General features: G+C 46.6%; 1 protein-coding gene across 1 annotated transcript in view; it reads left to right on the top strand.

Moving 5' to 3' along the window:
- Positions 1 to 1,989: 1,989 nt before the first annotated feature.
- The window catches only part of LOC124648383, a 58,516-nt gene continuing 39,283 nt past the window's right edge, over positions 1,990 to 21,222 (top strand). The window contains exons 1-2 of the mRNA XM_047188162.1: positions 1,990 to 2,735; positions 2,824 to 3,146. Coding sequence (XP_047044118.1) covers positions 1,990 to 2,735; positions 2,824 to 3,146 — 1,069 coding nt within the window. The remainder of the gene's footprint in view (positions 2,736 to 2,823; positions 3,147 to 21,222) is intronic.

Genomic DNA, 21,222 nt, shown 5'->3' with positions numbered 1-21,222 from the left:
TTTTCCTACACCTGGTTCCAGTAACAATGTCACTCAAAGGGTGATCATTGCTTACCTTCACCGAGGCAGCACATGATTTTAATTGTGCTCCTCCAGGGGAACCACCTGATTTTGTTGGTGTCCCCTTCCATCTTTTAGATTTTCCAACACTCCTCTTCTTCTTCCTGCTTCTTCTAGAAACAACAGGTGTGAAATCATCCTCATCATCCAGGTCTTGATCTTTCCCAAAGCCCAAGAGCAGAACTCTATCTGAATCTGATTCCATCTCAGTTTCTTGTGTATTTTGAGCTACAGCTACAACATGCCTAGCTTGTTCCAGATCTTTCAAGTAATTAATTTTTTCCAAGGTAAAAGTTTCAGGGTTGACCCCCATTTCAAGGGCCCTATTATGAATATCATCATCATCAAGTAAAGCAAAGGAATTATGAAGAGTAAGGTTAGTACCTGTAACATCTCTTGCAGCTGCAGATCTGCTTGCTCTCTCAGGAATTCTTGTAGTATGTAATTCTTGAGAGATGATCCTGGAGCTCATCCTAACAGTTTGAGGGCCACCACCTGCTTGATGCAAATTCACATTAATACCAATGTCATCAGCAGTCTCCATGTCAATAGGATTGTCAACTTGGGAGAGGGGATCTTCTTGTGTGCCTCCATACTCAGGTTGAGAATCATCAGCAGACACTTCAACAGGAATCCTTTCTTGTCTTGATGGAGCAGCTAAGGCCATCACACCAGTACCAGGAATTATATATCTCTCAGAAGTTGCAGCACTCTCAGAATCAGTGGTATCATAATCAACCTGTTCCTCAGAGGAATCTTCTTCATTAGCAGCTTCCAAAATGGGTCCCAGCTCCTCCCTGTACTTCTTCTGAAACATGAAAGTCTTGTCACTGCCTGATTTGGTTAAAGTGTGCAGAAATTTTGCATAGGATGGGGAAGCAGATGCACTTGATGAAGCTTGGCCAGGAGATAAAGCAGATGGGGCAAACGCATCAACCACAGACTTATGAACATCAGACAAAGTTTCAGGAGTATCTTTTCTGTTGGAGGAAGGAAAGGAACTGGATGTACCAGCCTCAACAACTTTCTCTGTGCTACTCAAGGAGTCCAACTCAAATAATTTCCTCTTCCCATTGTCCCTGCCAGAAGTCACATAAATTGCAGCAGCAGTTTGCCTAGTTAAACCAATATTCATGTCAGAGTTGTTAGTAATTTTGGGGGGAGCAGACTGAGAACCTGCATCAGAGTCATTTCTCCCAGTCCTCTGTCGTTTGGGGGTCCCATTGTCACCCATCCCTCCTTGGTTAGTGTCAGCAACCAAAAGGGTGTGGAAAGTGCTCGACGGAGAGGTGAAAAAGCGGAAACGAAGATGAAGCAGGAGAAGACTAGCTATGTCAAGCAGCAGGAGGTGAAGGAGATGAAGACTAGCTAGATCTACATATGAGGAATATATAGCGATGTCAAGAAGAAGGAAATGAAGCCCACCTGCCGGTTTGGAGCGCGCACGAGCCGAGGACGCGCGCCCTGCTTCTGCAGCATCTCCCGGAACAGAGCCAGCGCCTCCTGGGGCTCGCCGACGCACGCGTGTTCCAGGTCACCACGTTCTTGGCCGGCGCCATGCATGGTCCGCAAGCACCGGAGCGCGGCCGCCGTGCTTGGCGTACATGTCGAAGAGCGCGTTGCACGCGACAACGTCGAGACCACCCCGCGATGAGGACGCGCCGGTGCACCTCCCTGGCCAGCGCGAGGTCCCCGGCGCCGGCGCAGGCTGCGAACGCCGCCGCAGTGGCCACGACGGAGCGACGCCGCGTGCGCGTTTTCGTTTAGGGTGCCGAGTCCGACTCCGTCTCCAACAATGAACACTGTCCTAGCTGGATCCGACTCGGGTCGACTTGCGACACGACCCCATCCGCTATAAGAGGAGTGTCCACACGACCCACCCAAAGCAAGAACCGAACCGAGTAGCCGATCGAACGGATAGAGCGCGAGATGGAAGAGCATGGCGACCAGACGCAGCTGCTGCCTGACGACGTGCTCGCGGCCGTCCTCGCCCGCCTCGCTCCGCGCGACCTCGCCACGTCCCGGTGCGTCTGCAAGCCCTGGCGGGACACCATCGACGCTCGCCGCATCCTTCGCGCCGACCTCCTCCCGCACTCGCTGGCCGGCTTCTTCATCAACTTCAACGACCTCAGGTACTCAGAGTTCTTCTCCCGCCCATCATCACCCTCTCCGTCCGAGGGGCCCGGGATCCAAGAGAAAGAGCTCATCTACCTCACCATGCAAGCTCACTGCAACGGCCTTCTCCTGGTCCGCGACACGGTGGCAAACCCGGCCACGGGGTGGAGGGCACCTTTGCCGCCGTCGCCGCCCAAAACACCGGGGATGGAGTGCTTCATCCATGATGCCTACCTTGCATATGATCCTACGCTGTCGCCTCACTATCAAGTCCTTCTCCTACCTCGTGTTCCCTACATCGAGCTTGACATAGAACCGGACGAGTACCCGTTGAACATGGTTGACCCGGCAATGTTTGAATTGGAATGGCCGCCATCATCGTGTGTGCTGCGTGTCTTCTCATCGTTCACCAAGCGATGGGAGGAAAAAGCTTTCTCTCGGGTAGGAGAGGCTGCAGGAACCGTTCTTGAATTGGGGATAGCAGATATAGGGAATGATTCCACCGCCGTCTACTGGCATGGCGCACTCTATGTGCGATGCCAAAAAGGTTTTGTTATGAGGTACACCTACTTATTTTCCGAGCCTCATCCCTTAAGTCAGTTTTCATTTATTTATTGACATGTCGGCTAACCATATGACTTCTTGTAGGTTATCGTTATCAAGCAACACAATCCAAGTAATTAAACCACCTGGAGATCTTGAACCCGAGAGCTGCGAAATTATGCATCACCTCGGAAAATCTAGAAAGGGTGTGTATTACGCATCAATTAAAGATTCATACCGACTTCAGGTATGGGTTCTCAACGAATCATGCGCTTATACTAAGTGGGAGTTGGAGCATGATAGGCACTTCAATCTACTGCTAAACGACGGCCAACAAGTTTATGGGCCCTGGATCTTGCAAGATGTTAACTACAACAACGAAGAGTATATCAATGTTAACGGTGACGATGGCACCACGGTAGTAGAAGGCAATTTCAGATGGGACTCTGATGATGATGAGGAGGAGGGGACGCAAAAGATTTGGTGGACAAATTCAACGGTGGAATTTCAATCCTTGGATTTCATCCTTTCAAAGAAATTGTCTTCCTTAGTGCAGATTTGAGTAGAGGACTGGCATATCATTTAAATACCTCCAAGATTCAACACCTTGGTAACTTATGCCCAAAGCATTACCACGGGATTACTCGACATGGATTTATCAGAGCATCTTTTCCTTATACGCCTTGTTGGATGGAATAGTTCTCTGTAATAGCCCATAGAGATTGACATCTTTTATTGAACGGGATATATATTTGTTGGTACAGATTATTTTTAGAACATATCAAAGCATATATATTATGTTTATTTTCCAATACAACGTCAACCCTCTATTTTATCCATGTGTGATAATTCCTCGATGGTAGATCTTACCGTTCATATTGTGTATGTATTTGTTTTCCCTTTACCTTTTTGCTACTAGCATTAATCTTTGACGGCTTGTAGTTTTTTTTCTAGCTATCCTTTATGTTATCATTTTCTTAGAAGAAGTAGAATTTTTATAAGGTGTGACCTAATGTTTTGTTCCTATAGAATTTGCAATACAAGCTTCATCTATAGAATTACTTTTGATAGAATATGTTCTTATGAATCAAATAAGTAGTTTATGAAAAATTCCTAGAATCTAAATCTTACACAATTTCTATATACCCCCTCCATTCACTAATATAAGATGTTTTGGCTTTTAGTAGATTCATCTATTTTTGCATGTATCTAATTTATTTTTAGTGTGTAGATTCACTCACTATGGTGTGTATCTAGTTTACTTTAAAGTGTCTAAAACATTTTATATTTGTAAACAAAAGGAGCTCTTTTTTTTGCGAAATTTCACCGACTATTAAAAATCATCAATAGTGGTACAGAGGGTCCTAAAAGTAAACAAAATTACAAATAGTTCTTTGGACCACCTAGTGACGACTACAAACACTAGCACGGGCTGAATGCGCAACGTCGTTCTTGCCCCTTCATCGTCAGAGCCGGGCAAAGCTTGTCGTAATAGAGATTATTGTAACAAATATTCAGGAAGTCATCGAGCTAAGGCCCCGAAGGACCAGTGCACCAGAGCCGCAACCATCGCTATTGATGAGAATCGTAGATCGGAAGAGACTGGTCTAAAAACACACCAGCGAACACGAAAACCAACCAGATCCCGCGAGATCCGCTAGACACAAGACTCCATGCGCCCTCCGGTGGGGCTAGATGCACCACCGGAACAAGGTTACAACAGGGAGGACCTTATTATGACTTCAGGACATAGCCGCCGCCTCAACATCCCGAAGAAAACACTGAAAAAAGACTAAACAAAGAACGGAAAACCTCCCGTCGGCGAGCGTCCTGGGCGAGCGTCCTGGTTCGCCACACCTCCAAGGCCCGAGGCCACTTGAGGCGGAGCAAACCAACGGTGTCACCGACGAGAGGGGCGGAACCCTAGATGGGTTTTTGTTGCTGCCTCACGATCGACTCATTCTTTGCTTCCGTACCGTAAACGGAGCTCTTATTAACTATGTTGCTAATCGAGGTGTGTTATCACCAGATTTTGGCTAAATCAGGAGGTGGGCCGTGATCAAGATGGGCTTGGAAGATTACACGTGGAAGATCTCTGAAGCGGCTTTGCTCGGTGAATTTGGGCTAGATTGCCCATGTATCTTTAATTACAATAGATTGTATCTAGATTAAAAGTTAGAGTTTATCTCGTGCACGGTTTAGTGCACGCCTACATTAGAAAGTCCACTGGACTATAAATATGTATCTAGGGTTTATGGAATAAACAACAACCAACGTTCAACCACAAACAAATCTCGGCGCATCGCCAACTCCTTCGTCTCGAGGGTTTCTACCGGTAAGCACCATGCTGCCTAGATCGCATCTTGCGATCTAGGCAGCACAAGCCTGCCCACGTTGTTCATGCGTTGCTCGTACTGAAGCCTTTTTGATGGCGAGCAACGTAGTTATCTTAGATGTGTTAGGGTTAGCATTGTTCCTCGATTTACATGCTTTCGTTATGCGACCCTTGCACGTCTAGCCGCCCTTACACCTAACTTAGGTGTAGGGGCGGCACCCCGCTTGATCATAGTTTAGTAGATCTGATCCGTTACGGTTGCTCCTTGTTCATCAAGGATTAGTTTAACATCCGCAATAGTTAGGCCTTACAAAGGGTTGGAGGATCCAGCGGCGTGTAGGGTGGCGTTTGCTAGCCCTAGAAAGGATGTTCCGGGGATCAACCTCGTGTTGGTTTTTAGGCCCTGTCTAGGATCGGCTTACGGTCACCGTGCGCGAGCGCGAGGCCCAATCGTGAGTAGGATGATCCGATTATGCGGTGAAAACCCCAAATCGTCGTAGATCTAATCAGCTTTATCTTGATCAAGCAGGACCACCATATATTCGGACACCTCGTCCGGATCATGGGTGGATCGGCTCTTTGAGCCGATTCACAGGATAACCTGAGAGCCGATCGAGGCTCGTATTTAACGTTTACGGGTGTGCCCTGCAGGAAACTAAGCGAGGCATCATCCACACCTTCCTGACCGGGTATAGGTCAGGTGGCACGCCCTTGTGATAAACATCGGACGTGCGACCAGGAGGCTTTGCGGGCCGTCGCTCTGAGGGACTGGGGCTAGCCGCAGCCCTAGTTGTTCCCGGCTCTACCGTGTTGACCATCTCTGCCCGCCAGGGGGTTTCTGACGTCAACACATTCTGGCACGCCCGGTGGGACAACCTTCGACATCCACGACATCGCCGTCTGCATCCGAGATGGCGGAAAGCACTCCGGTCAAGTACGAGGATCTGCCTGATGAACTCAAGAAGAAGCATCACGAGATCAAGGCAACCCTCGAAGCCGAACTCATCGGCTCCTTTGAGAAGACCCGCGCGCACGGCAACGAGCTCAATGAAAACACACGACCGTTGCCTGGCGGCAACATGGTGGATCTCAGCCACTCCTTATGCCAGCCAGAGTTCTCCTTTGGCGTCAACATGGCAGGGCTTGCAAGCCACCATGGCAGAGATGAAGCAGAAAGCGGCCACTCCCGTGGCAAGGATGAAGAGGAGGCCGATCCACGCGACCGGCCCCAAGATGATGACAGACGGTACCTGACAGAGGAGGAAATGAGAAGCGTGCGGTATCAACGTCCACTCTCCGAGCACCTCCTCAACAAATATGAGCAGCAGTACGACCGACGTCGGCACTATGACGTAGATGATGAGAGAAATTGTCGGTCCGATGCAGAGGACAGGAGGTACCGTCAGCATGATAGAAACAACGGCGGGTACAGTCGTCACGCTGAAGGAAGGCCGAGGGGGCAGGATGACATGGATCGGCACTCGGGACTGTCCGTTCTTCAAACATTGCTGGGACTCGGGAATGAGCCGATTGCCAACAATCGAGAAGCGCCGAGAATGCAAACAAAGGAAGAAGGATGCCGCTAACGTGTCCGTGTTCAAGCGTCTAGGGCCTCTCCCGCCTCGGAACAAGCATGCTTGAGTCCGCTCGGGTGGAAGATCTCGAGGAACTAGAGGACGATGATGAAGAAGACAAATATCATCGGCCCGGTGGTGCCCCGATGGGCTCGGCCATTCCCGAAGCGAAGGGTTCGGCGTCGCGGGGGTTGGAAGAAGGCTGAAAGATTGTACCGCACACGCTAAGGAAGGCACGGCCTGATCCGGCCGCCAAAATTCGGCGAACCCCGGACGAAGAAGGTCGGCCACAAAGAAAAGAGTGGCGCCCCAAGCGAGAGGAAAGCCGATGATGACACATCGGGCTGGCACAAACATGGTCTTCATTCTTCCAACGGAGTTTAGCGCTCCAAGGTTATATGAAGCACCCGTGGCGCAATTAGGTCTGCGGCCCACGGCCGGTCATCTTTGAGAAGCCGAAAGAAAGAAGTTACGAGGCATCCGAAGGCCCCGTACTTGCGAGGATACATCAATGGGCAGCCTGTCAACAAGATGTTGGTGGACACCGGAGCGGCGATTAACATTATGCCATACTCCATGCTACGTCGGTTGGGACGCTCCAGCTCGGATCTGATCAAGACCAACGTTACACCGAGCGATTTCAACGGCCAAACATCGACGCACAAGGTGTTCCGAATGTGGATCGACCGTAGGAAGGAAAAGCTGTCCCTACGACGTTCTTTATCGTCGACAGCAAGAGTACCTACGCTGTCCTACTAGGGAGAGATTGGATCCACGCCAATTGTTGCATTCCATCCATGATGCACCAATGCCTGATACAGTGGGATGGAGATGAAGTAGAAGTCGTCCACGCAGATGATTCAGTCGAGGTTTCAACAGCTGGCATGGACGTTTGGGAGACATCGGGCCAAGAGCCACTCTCGAGGCATCAATGCGGACGGCTCGCGAGCGCATCGACGTGACAAAGAACGGGGTTAGGCTGGTTTTATCCACAGGCCTGACTGTGTAACAAAGCAAACGTCGATGAACAAACGTAGCAAGGCTGATCCTTGTGATCGGCCCCAAAGGTTTAGGAAGGAACATTACAAAGCCTTCATCGAGCAAGCAATGTGGAGGCCGATTCCAGCAATCGGCCAAAGTTATCCTCATCATACATTCTGCCTAGGTTCAACATTCGATCCAACAGGGAATCCCTGAAGAGCCGATGCCATCAATTCTCTTGACAGAATCGGCTCGGGGGGCACATAGAAGGATAAAACACGAGGATATGCAGTAGAAGGGTCTCATCCTTTGATGATGGGTATTGGAGTATGGGGGCCGATACATAAATCGGCCGAAAATTCAGAAATTTTTTAAGCACAGCCGATGTGCAGGCATCGACTTAAGGATCAATGGAGCAGGAAGTGGATCTTCTCTTCAAGGACCCCTAATTCCCGTTGGCAAGTCTTCAAGTTCAGCCTAACGAAGGAAGCATAAACGTGCAAGTCAGGGTAGGGATGAGCCTAACGAGGGGAGCGTATCTCTTCCAAGACCAGGAGAACAGCCGATGACGAAGCAATCGACTGTAACGTTTTGACCAAGGTGGTGACTTGGTAGCTGTCACTTCTAGGGGGTGTTACGTCCAGAGTTTTGGAGGGCATCAGAGATTCAAAGATATCCCCGCCGGGAGTTGTCTCAGCCTGCCAAATGTGATGAGCCGATCTGATCAGCCAGGTGCAAGGATTGAACTGAAGAAGCTCGGGGGGCAGCTCGCCCTGAAATTTCCTCACTCTAAAGAACCGATTTTGTTGAATCGGCTGATGCTGCATTACGAGTTGGAAACCGAGGATGACCGACGTGGTCGGCTCACTGCTCTATTCTCGCCCCGACTGAAGCTCGGGGGGCAGCTTACCCCGAAGGATCCTTTGCTACAGGAAGCCGATTTTGTTGGAATCGGCTGGCTCTGCATCACAACTTGTCTGAAGAATGGGGCTGATATTGCAAAATTATCGGTTTCAGCATGCCGGTCGATTCGGCGACAAGCCCGGGGCTCTGTCGTAGACACCGCACTGAAGCTAGATTGCCGGCCTGGTAGATGGGCTGGTTAGATTCATAATCGAGGTTTAATGATCCCTTTTGAGGTGTTTCGTGATGCGAGCCGATGCACGGTCATCGACCTTAGTACAAGTGCGCAAAGTTGCCGGGTTGCCGGTTCGGTAGTACTATCAGAGGAATGTGGGCATGCAAGTCAGCCTCGTTCATGGAGCTGTGGGTGATCATCCACAGTATCGACCGCCAACGGAAGAAAGGTGATCGGCCGGTTGGCCCTGCGGGATAGCTCTCTTGGACGTGATCGAGCCCGCCCTGAAATGTCGATGATCTGGGAAACCGATTTGTTGGAATCGGCTGATGCGGCGCCACGAGTTGGGAAGGCTGGTGATGGTCCATTAGGCTGGTCCATTTTTTATCCTCGCCTTGGCCGAGGCTCGGGGGGCAGCTCGCCCTCAAGGTTTAGCCGATTTTGTCGAAATCGGCTCACTCTTCATCACAGCTCGTTTGAAAGATGGTGAATTATTGCAGAAGGAAAGCTGCTGGAGCTGAGTGAGCGGAATTTGGAGAGGATAATGCGGCGAGAAGAATGTCTGAAATTTAAAGTTAATAAGGAGGCTGGACATTATTTCGGGGGTTTTGCCACTAAGTTTAACATGCCATCTGTGAGATCTGCATTTACAAGTCCTAGGATTTGCGCGATTATGGCTTGGCCTTGTTTGACCGGGAGTTTGGGTCCGGATGGATCTATCTCGAAATTTATCGTGAGGGACCGATGCGCGCCGTCGGCTCACTTCGGGCTTTGACCAAATTGACAATCGGCAGAATCAGCACGAAGGACAATCGGCTAAATTATCCTAAGGGAAATCGGCAAAATCAAATTGGGGAATTTCTTCATTGATAAACCAGATTTCTTACACAGAAGAGCTGATTGCTCTCAAAAGGGAGTACTAAGGGGATACATTGCCCCGTCTCACTGCTACGATCCTATGCTAAGGGCCCTATCTACGGGCCGTTGCTGCCCTCGTCGTCGCCGTCATCGTCGGCTGTCGGCGCTGCTCCCGGCCGGCTCGTCGTCGGCTGCTCCGGCGGCCGCCGGCGGGACCTTCGTTGTCCTCGTCTTCCTCGTCGTCGTCGTCGTCGTCGGCTCGTCGAAGTCACTCAGACTCCCCGGCCAGGGGCAATGGCGCTTGGCCGGCGGCTCGTCGGGGAAGCTGTCGTCGTCGTCATCCTCCTCTTCCTCCTCCTTCACCTCCTCGGAGGTGGTGAAGTCGTCCCAGGAGAAGCGGTCGTCATCGCTCTCCTCCTCCGATTCCCCGTCGGCGAGGAAGCGGAGGTCACTCTCCCCATCCGTCGAGGATTTGTCATCCTCCAACCAGAGGGAGAAGTCATGGCTCGACTCCTCCCCGACCTCAATGGCGCGGCGGATGTTGGCCGCGTGGACCTCCGCCGGGTTCGGCTCCGGCGTCGGCTCGCGAGACGAAGAGGACTGGGTGGAAAGATCCGACGAGGCGGAGGAGGAAGAAGACATTGTGGCAGAGGAGGGTTTTTTTGGAAGTGCTAATGCGAAGAGGATGAAGAGGAGAACTGTTCGATGCGGTTAAATGAAAGGAGATGGGGATTTAATTTTCGAGCGGTTTTCGAGGACATGGTGCCAAAAGCTGTCAAATCGTGCGGAGAAGTTGGGAAGGCAAGTCGTCATGATGAAGCATACTTGCGACGGTTCCGCTACTGCCACGACATGACCCCTCGGAGGAAAAACGAGTGGTTTTGAAATTATCATTACCAAAACCGAGGGGGCATGTGTTATCACCAGATTTTGGCTAAATCGGGAGGTGGGCCGCGATCAAGATGGGCTTGGAAGATTACACGTGGAAGATCTGCGAAGCGGCCTTGCTCGGAGAATTTGGGCTAGATTGCCCACGTATCTTTAATTACAATAGATTGTATCTAGATTAAAAGTTAGAGTTTATCTCGTGCACGGTTTAGTGCACGCCCACATTAGAAAGTCCCTTGGACTATAAATATGTATCTAGGGTTTATGGAATAAACAACAACCAACGTTCAACCACAAACAAATCTCGGCGCATCGCCAACTCCTTCGTCTCGAGGGTTTCTACCGGTAAGCACCATGTTGCCTAGATCGCATCTTGCGATCTAGGCAGCCTAAGCCTGCCCACGTTGTTCATGCGTTGCTCGTGTCGAAGCCTTTTTGATGGCGAGCAACGTAGTTATCTTAGATGTGTTAGGGTTAGCATTGTTCCTCGATTTACATGCTTTCGTTATGCGACCCTTGCACGTCTAGCCGCCCTTACACCTATCTTAGGTGTAGGGGCGGCACCCCGCTTGATCATAGTTTAGTAGATCTGATCCGTTACGGTTGCTCCTTGTTCATCAAGGATTAGTTTAACATCCGCAATAGTTAGGCCTTACAAAGGGTTGGAGGATCTGATACGTCTCCGACGTATCGATAATTTCTTATGTTCTATGCCATATTATTGATGATACCTACATGTTTTATGCACACTTTATGTCATATTCGTGCATTTTCTGGAACTAACCTATTAACAAGATGCCGAAGTGCCGATTCTTTGTTTTCTGCTGTTTTTGTTTCAGAAATCCTAGTAAGGAAATATTCTCGGAATTGGACGAAATCAAAGCCCGGGGCCTATTTTTCCACGAAGCTTCCAGAAGTCCGAAGATGAAACGAAGAGGGGCCACGGGGTGGCCAAACCCTAGGGCAGCGCGGCCCCACCCCTGGCCGCGCCGGCCTATGGTCTGGGCCCCCCGTGCCGCCTCCTGACTTGCCCTTCCGCCTACTTAAAGCCTCCGTGACGAAACCCCCAGTACCGAGAGCCACGATACGGAAAAACTTCCAGAGACGCCGCCGCCGCCGATCCCATCTCGGGGGATCCGGGAGATCGCCTCCGGCACCCTGCCGGAGAGGGGAATCATCTCCCGGAGGACTCTACACCGCCATGGTCGCCTCCGGAGTGATGAGTGAGTAGTTCACCCCTGGACTATGGGTCCATAGCGGTAGCTAGATGGTTGTCTTCTCCTCATTGTGCTTCATTGTTGGATCTTGTGAGCTGCCTAACATGATCAAGATCATCTATCTGTAATTCTATATGTTGTGTTTGTCGGGATCCGATGGATAGAGAATACCATGTCATGTTAATTATCAAGTTATTATACATGTGTTGTTTATGATCTTGCATGCTCTCCGTTTCTAGTAGAGGCTCTGGCCAAGTTTTTACTTTTAACTCCAAGAGGGAGTACTTATGCTCGATAGTGGGTTCATGCCTGCATTGACACCAGGACGATGTGACGAAAGTTCTAAGGTTGTGTTGTCTTTGTTGCCACTAGGGATAAAACATTGGCGCTATGTCCGAGGATGTAGTTGTTGATTACATTACGCACCATACTTAATGCAATTGTCTGTTGTTTAGCAACTTAATGCTGGAGGGGGTTCGGATGATAACCTGAAGGTGGACTTTTTAGGCATAGATGCAGTTGGATGGCGGTCTATGTACTTTGTCGTAATGCCCAATTAAATCTCACTATACTTATCATGTCATGTATGTGCATTGTTATGCCCTCTCTATTTGTCAATTGCCCGACTGTAATTTGTTCACCCAACATGCTTTTATCTTATGGGAGAGACACCTCTAGTGAGCTGTGGACCCCGGTCCATTCTTTAATCCTGAAATACAAATCTGCTTGCAATACTTGTTTTTACTTGTTTTCTCTGCAAACAATCATCTTCCACACAATACGGTTAATCCTTTGTTACAGCAAGCCGGTGAGATTGACAACCTCACTTGTTTCGTTGGGGCAAAGTACTTTGGTTGTGTTGTGCGGGTTCCACGTTGGCGCCGGAATCTCGGTGTTGCGCCGCACTACATCCCGCCGCCATCAACCTTCAACGTGCTTCTTGGCTCCTCCTGGTTCGATAAACCTTGGTTTCTTTACGAGGGAAAACTTGCTGCTGTGCGCATCATACCTTCCTCTTGGGGTTGCCCAACGAACGTGTGAAATACACGCCATCAAGCATATTTTACGGCGCCGTTGCCGGGGAGATCAAGACACGGCTGCAAGGGGAGTCTCCACTTCTCAATCACTTTACTTTGTTTTTGTCTTGCTTTATTTTATTTACTACTTTGTTTGCTGCATTATATCAAAACACAAAAAAATTAGTTGCTAGTTTTACTTTATTTCTTGTCTTGTTTGCTATATCAAAAACACAAAAAAAATTAGTTTACTTGCATTTACTTTATCTAGTTCGCTTTATTTACTATTGCTAAAATGGCCAACCCTGAAAATACTAAGTTGTGTGACTTCACTAGCACAAATAATAATGATTTCTTATGCACACCTATTGCTCCACCTGCTACTACGAGCGGAATTCTTTGAAATTAAACCTGCTTTACTTAATCTTGTTATGCGAGAGCAATTTTCACAGTGTAAGTTCGATGATGCTGCTGCCCATCTCAATAATTTTGTTGAACTATGTGAAATGCAAAAGTATAAAGATGTAGATGGTGACATTATAAAATTAAAATTGTTCCCTTTCTCATTAAGAGGAAGAGCTAAAGATTGGTTGCTATCTCCGCCTAAGAATAGTATTGATTCATGGACTAAATGCAAGGATGCTTTTATTGGTAGATATTATCCCCCTGCTAAAATTATATCTTTGAGGAGTAGCATAATGAATTTTAAACAATTAGATAATGAACATGTTGCTCAAGCTTGGGAAAGAATGAAATCTCTGGTTAAAAATTGCCCAACCCATGGACTGACTACTTGGATGATCATCCAAACCTTCTATGCGAGGACTAAATTTTTCTTCGCGGAATTTATTGGATTCAGCTGCTGGAGGTACCTTTATGTCCATCACTCTTGGTGAAGCAACAAAGCTTCTTGATAATATGATGGTTAATTACTCTGAATGGCACACGGAAAGAGCTCCACAAGGTAAGAAGGTAAATTCGTTGAAGAATCCTCTTCCTTGAATGATAAGGTTGATGCTATTATGTCTATGCTTGCGAATGATAGGACTAATGTTGATCCTAATAATGTTCCATTAGCTTCATTGGTTGCACAAGAAGAACATGTTGATGTAAACTTCATTAAAAATAATAATTTCAACAACAATGCTTATCGGAACAATTCTAGTAATAACTATAGGCCATATCCTTATAATAATGGTAACGGTTATGCTAATTCTTATGGGAATTCTTACAACAATAATAGGAATACACCCCCTGGACTTGAGGCCATGCTTAAAGAATTTATTAGTACACAAACTGCCTTTAACAAATGCTGTTGAGGAAAAGCTCAATAAAATTGATATTCTTGTTTCTAGAGTTGATAGTCTTGCCTCCGATGTTGATCTTTTGAAATCGAAAGTTATGCCTAATAGGGATATTGAAAATAAAATTGTTACTACAGCAAATGCCATCCAAGTTAGAATTAATGAGAATATAAGATTAATGGCTGAAGCTGCGTGCTAGGTGGGATAGAGAAGAAAATGAAAAACTAGCTAAAAAGGAAAATGTAGCTAAAGTTTGGACGATTACCACCACTAGCAATGCTAATGATTCATATGTTGCTGCACCTCCTACTATCCATGATAAAATAATTGGTGTTAGCAAAGCTTCTACTCCTAGTGCAAAGCGCGCAAAATTACTCAAGCTGCTAAAGCTACTGAAGCGCTTGTGATAAAGCTGCTGAAATTTTTTCCAACCTTGGGGATGATAATCCCATTGCTTTAGATTGTAATGATTTAGATTTTGATGATTGCCATATCTCTGAAGTTATAAAGTTCTTACAAAAACTTGCTAAAAGTCCCAATGCTAGTGCTATAAATTTGGCTTTCACAAAACATATTACAAATGCTCTCATAAAAGCTAGAGAAGAGAAACTAAAACTTGAAACTTCTATTCCTAGAAAGCTAGAGGATGGTTGGGAGCCCATCATTAAAATGAGAATCAAAGATTTTGATTGTAATGCCTTATGTGATCTTGGTGCAAGTATTTCTGTTATGCCCAAAAAAGTCTATGATATGCTTGACTTTCCACCATTGAAGAATTGTTATTTGGATGTTAATCTCGCTGATAATGCTAAAAAGAAACATTTGGGGAAAGTTGATAATGTTCATATTATGGTTAACAATAACCTTGTCCCCGTTGATTTTGTTGTCTTGGATATTGAATGCAATGCATCTTGCCCCATTATATTGGGAAGACCTTTTCTTCGAACCGTTGGTGCTACTATTGATATGAAGGAAGGTAATATTAAATATCAATTTCCTCTCAAGAAAGGTATGGAACACTTCCCTAGAAAGAGAATGAAGGTACCTTATGATTCTATTATTAGAACAAATTATGATGTTGATGCTTCGCCTCTTGATGTTACTTGAGTTACACTTTCGCGCCTAGGCTGAAAGGCGTTAAAGAAAAGCGCTTATGGGAGACAACCCATGTTTTTACTACAGTACTTTATTTTATATTTGTGTCTTGGAAGTTGTTTACTACTGTAGCAACCTCTCCTTATCTTAGTTTTATGTTTTGTTGTGCCAAGTAAAGTCTTTGATAGAAAAGTAAGTACTAGATTTGGATTACTGCGCAGTTCCAGATTTCTTTGCTGTCACGAATCTGGGTCTACCTCCCTGTAGGTATCTCAGAAAATTACGCCAATTTACGAGCGTGATCCTCAGATATGTACGCAACTTTCATTCAATTTGAGCATTTTCGTTTGAGCAAGTCTGGTGGCCTAATAAAATCCATCTTTACGGACTGTTCTGTTTTGACAGATTCTGTCTTTTATTTCGCATTGCCTCTTTTGCTATGTTGGATGAATTTCTTTGATCCATTAATGTCCAGTAGCTTTATGCAATGTCCAGAAGTGTTAAGAATGATTGTGTCACCTCTGAACATGTGAATTTTTATTATGCACTAACCCTCTAATGAGTTGTTTCGAGTTTGGTGTGGAGGAAGTTTTCAAGGATCAAGAGAGGAGTATGATGCAATATGATTAAGGAGAGTGAAAGCTCTAAGCTTGGGGATGCCCGGTGGTTCACCCCTGCATATATTAAGAAGACTCAAGCGTCTAAGCTTGGGGATGCCCAAGGCATCCCCTTCTTCATCGACAACATTATCAGGTTCCTCCCCTGAAACTATATTTTTATTCGGCCACATCTTATGCACTTTGCTTGGAGCGTCGGTTTGTTTTTGTTTTTGTTTTGTTTGAATAAAATGGATCCTAGCATTCACTTTATGTGAGAGAGACACGCTCCGCTGTTGCATATGGACAAATATGTCCTTAGGCTCTACTCATAGTATTCATGGCGAAGTTTCTCCTTCGTTAAATTGTTATATGGTTGGAATTGGAAAATGCTACATGTAGTAACTCTAAAATGTCTTGGATAATTTGATACTTGGCAATTGTTGTGCTCATGTTTAAGCTCTTGCATCATATACTTTGCACCCATTAATGAAGAAATACTTAGAGCTTGCTAATTTGGTTTGCATATTTGGTTTCTCTAGAGTCTAGATAACATCTAGTATCAAGTTTTGAACAACAAGGAAGACGGTATGGAGTCTTATAATGTTTACCATATGTCTTTTATGTGAGTTTTGCTGTACCGTTCATCCTTGTGTTTGTTTCAAATAGCCTTGCTAGCCTAAACCTTGTATCGAGAGGGAATACTTCTCATGCATCCAAAATACTTGAGCCAACCACTATGCCATTTGTGTCCACCATACCTACCTACTACATGGTATTTATCCGCCATTCCAAAGTAAATTGCTTGAGTGCTACCTTTAAAATTCCATCATTCACCTTTGCAATATATAGCTCATGGGACAAATAGCTTAAAAACTATTGTAGTATTGAATATGTACTTATGCACTTTATCTCTTATTAAGTTGCTTGTTGAGCGGTAACCATGTTTATGGGGACGCCATCAACTATTCTTTGTTGGATATCATGTGAGTTGCTATGCATGTCCGTCTTGTCTGAAGCAAGAGAGATCTACCACCTTCATGGTTGGAGCATGCATATTGTTAGAGAAGAACTTTGGGCCGCTAACTAAAGCCATGATTCATGGTGGAAGTTTCAGTTTGGACACATATCCTCAATCTCATATGAGAATAATAATTGTTGCCACATGCTTATGCATAAAAGAGGAGTCCATTATCTGTTGTCCATGTTGTCCCGGTATGGATGTCTAAGTTGAGAATAATCAAAAGCGAGAAATCCAAAATGCGAGCTTTCTCCTTAGACCCTTGTACAGGCGGCATGGAGGTACCCCATTGTGACACTTGGTCAAAACATGTGCATTGCAAAGATCCGGTAGTCCAAGTTAATTAGGACAAGGTGCGGGCACTATTAGTATACTATGCATGAGACTTGCAACTTGTAAGATATAACTTTCATAACTCATATGCTTTATTACTACCGTTGACAAAATTGTTTCATGTTTTCAAAATAAAAGCTCTAGCTCAAATATAGCAATCGATGCTTTCCTCTTTGAAGGACCATTCTCTTTACTTTTATGTTGAGTCAGTTCACCTATCTCTCTCCACCTCAAGAAGCAAACACTTGTGTGAACCGTGCATTGATTCCTACATACTTGCATATTGTACTTGTTATATTACTCTATGTTGACTATTATCCATGAGATATACATGTTACAAGTTGAAAGCAACCGCTGAAACTTAATCTTCCTTAGTGTTGCTTCAATACCTTTACTTTGATTTATTGCTTTATGAGTTAACTCTTATGCAAGACTTATTAATACTTGTCTTGAAGTACTATTCATGAAAAGTCTTTGCTTTATGATTCACTTGTTTACTCATGTCATTACCATTGTTTTGATCGCTGCATTCACTACATATGTTTACAAATAGTATGATCAAGGTTATGATGGAATATCACTTCAGAAATTATCTTTGTTATCGTTTTACCTGCTCGGGACGAGCAGAACTAAGCTTGGGGATGCTTGATACGTCTCCGACGTATCGATAATTTCTTATGTTCTATGCCATATTATTGATGATACCTACATGTTTTATGCACACTTTATGTCATATTCGTGCATTTTACGGAACTAACCTATTAACAAGATGCCGAAGTGCCGATTCTTTGTTTTCTGCTGTTTTTGGTTTCGAAATCCTAGTAAGGAAATATTCTCGGAATTGGACGAAATCAAAGCCCAGGGGCCTATTTTTCCTCGAAGCTTCCAGAAGTCCGAAGACGAGACGAAGAGGGGCCACGGGGTGGCCAAACCCTAGGGCGGCGCCGCCCCACCCCTGGCCGCGCCGGCCTATGGTGTGGGCCCCCCGTGCCGCCTCTTGACTTGCCCTTCCGCCTACTTAAAGCCTCCGTGACGAAACCCCCAGTGCCGAGAGCCACGATACGGAAAACCTTGCGAGACGCCGCCGCCGCCGATCCCATCTCGGGGGATCCAGGAGATCGCCTCCGGCACCCTGCCGGAGAGGGGAATCATCTCCCGGAGGACTCTACACCGCCATGGTCGCCTCCGAAGTGATGAGTGAGTAGTTCACCCCTAGACTATGGGTCCATAGCAGTAGCTAGATGGTTGTCTTCTCCTCATTGTGCTTCATTGTTGGATCTTGTGAGCTGCCTAACATGATCAAGATCATCTATCCGTAATTCTATATGTTGTGTTTGTCGGGATCCGATGGATAGAGAATACCATGTCATGTTAATTATCAAGTTATTATACATGTGTTGTTTATGATCTTGCATGCTCTCCGTTTCTAGTAGAGGCTCTGGCCAAGTTTTTACTTTTAACTCCAAGAGGGAGTACTTATGCTCGATAGTGGGTTCATGCCTGCATTGACACCAGGACGAGTGACGAAAGTTCTAAGGTTGTGTTGTCTTGTTGCCACTAGGGATAAAACATTGGCGCTATGTCCGAGGGATGTAGTTGTTGATTACATTACGCACCATACTTAATGCAATTGTCCGTTGTTTAGCAACTTAATGCTTGGAGGGGTTCGGATGATAACTCTGAAGGTGGACTTTTTAGGCATAGATGCGGTTGGATGGCGGTCTATGTACTTTGTCGTAATGCCCAATTAAATCTCATTATACTTATCATGTCATGTATGTGCATTGTTATGCCCTCTCTATTTGTCAATTGCCCGACTGTAATTTGTTCACCCAACATGCTTTTATCTTATGGGAGAGACACCTCTAGTGAGCTGTGGACCCCGGTCCATTCTTTAATACTGAAATACAAATCTGCTGCAATACTTGTTTTTACTTGTTTTCTCTGCAAACAATCATCTTCCACACAATACGGTTAATCCTTTGTTACAGCAAGCCGGTGAGATTGACAACCTCACTCTGTTTCGTTGGGGCAAAGTACTTTGGTTGTGTTGTGCAGGTTCCACGTTGGCGCCGGAATCTCCGGTGTTGCGCCGCACTACATCCCGCCGCCATCAACCTTCAACGTGCTTCTTGGCTCCTCCTGGTTCGATAAACCTTGGTTTCTTTCTGAGGGAAAACTTGCTGCTGTGCGCATCATACCTTCCTCTTGGGGTTGCCCAACGAACGTGTGAAATACACGCCATCAGGATCCAGCGGCGTGTAGGGTGGCGTTTGCTAGCCCTAGAAAGGATGTTCCGGGGATCAACCTCGTGTTGGTTTTTAGGCCCTGTCTAGGATCGGCTTACGGTCACCGTACGCGAGCGCGAGGCCCAATCGTGAGTAGGATGATCCGATTATGCGGTGAAAACCCCAAATCGTCGTAGATCTAATCAGCTTTATCTTGATCAAGCAGGACCACCATATATTCGGACACCTCGTCCGGATCATGGGTGGATCGGCTCTTTGAGCCGATTCACGGGATAACCCGAGAGCCGATCGAGGCTCGTATTTAACGTTTACGTGTGTGCCCCGCAGGAAACTAAGCGAGGCATCATCCACACCTTCACGACCAGGTATAGGTCAGGTGGCACACCCTTGTGATAAACATCGGACGTGCGACCAGGAGGCTTTGCGGGCCGTCGCTCTGAGGGACTGGGGCCAGCCGCAGCCCTAGTTGTTCCCGGCTCTACCGTGTTGACCATCTCTGCCCGCCAGGGGGTTTCTGACGTCAACAAGGTGTGAATTATGACTTACGACTTATGATTTTTTATGATTTGATATTTTAAGTCCACCTCGGTGGCTCACCTTACTTGATTCTCACATCTTCCGCTTGCAAGATAAGAACATCTCAAGTCACGTACCTAAAGTCTTTTGGATGCGCCGGACACAAGACCGTGCCTAGCCACACGCCCCAAACACCGTTTCGGTTTAGCATGGTCTAATATGGTGTGCAGCGTCCTGAGACCGTCCCTGGTACACAACGGTCATTCCCCGGACGCAACGCGAAGACGTTGTGGCGAGTGCGGGCTAGGCATGTCATTGACACAACTGTCGGTTCATATTAGACCACTCCTTGCTAAATTGGCAATGCTTCATTTTTGGTACCTGAATTATGTGACTTTGTTTTTCCACGCATGTTTATGTATTATGTACTCCCTCCGTGTAGAAATGTAAGATGTTTTAGCCCTAATTTATGTAGATCACAAGGTTCCGGAGATTGGGGTGGCCTCACGTAATAGTGCGATCAGTTCGGCCTACTCGGTTATTAGCAAATAATGTCTGAATTGATCAAACAAAGTCTGGTCTATAAAATTATCTACCCAATGTTTTTATGGGTGTTTCTTGTCTCGGTCTTCTCGGGTTCGGTTTTGGTCTTTTTGTCTCGGTTTTTTGGCCATCGATTTTTCTGCCCAGCCCTTCCAATACGAACACGGACGTGATCAGATCGGGTCAAGCGATCTGCACTTGCCGATTGCCTTCATTCGGTTGATGTATCACGTCTCGCGGCACCCTGATTCTGTCCTCAAAAGGTGTCGGCGAACGGCACGCGGCACCCTGATCTCACATGCACAAAATACCTGACGCGCACTGCTCATCTTCTTGCCCCTTTTTATACGCATCATCGTCCCTTCCAAAGTTCCACGGTTCCACCTACCTTCTCCCGGTGACGACTTTTCATGGCTCGCCTGTCTCGTCGTCGTACGTTCAAAGCCTTGCGTCATTTGATTGTCCTGTTACGACGACCGTTGTGTCTATTTGTCACCAGGGAAGAAGAACGTAGTAGCACAGTGACCGACAAGGCACCTGGAATCTGTGAGCGCGACAGCACAAAGCTAGCTATCAACCTATCGTGTCAGCAGACGATCGAGTTGGGCTCTCCATGAGAACGACGGCTCAACTCCAATCCAGGGAACATCGGTCGACAGGTTTTGACAAGCTAGCCACTTCATTAGTTTGCTAATCCTGTCCTTAGTGTGCTAACGGAGTCGATTAGCATACATGCAATGGATAAAGATATGTGCTTTTCGTCGCCGGGGAATTCCCTGCTGGGGCCGGACAGCCGGACCAACCACTTCCTTGAGATAAACAAGCATAGCAGCTGCTGCAAATTGTTTATAGCGATGGATGAGTTGCTTCGCAGAAGACGAAAGCGAGATCCTAACTCGA

The sequence above is a fragment of the Lolium rigidum genome, chromosome 4 (genome assembly GCF_022539505.1).
Source record: "Lolium rigidum isolate FL_2022 chromosome 4, APGP_CSIRO_Lrig_0.1, whole genome shotgun sequence".
NCBI classification, from domain to species: domain Eukaryota; kingdom Viridiplantae; phylum Streptophyta; class Magnoliopsida; order Poales; family Poaceae; genus Lolium; species Lolium rigidum.
This window is presented reverse-complemented; position numbering and strand designations above follow the sequence as displayed.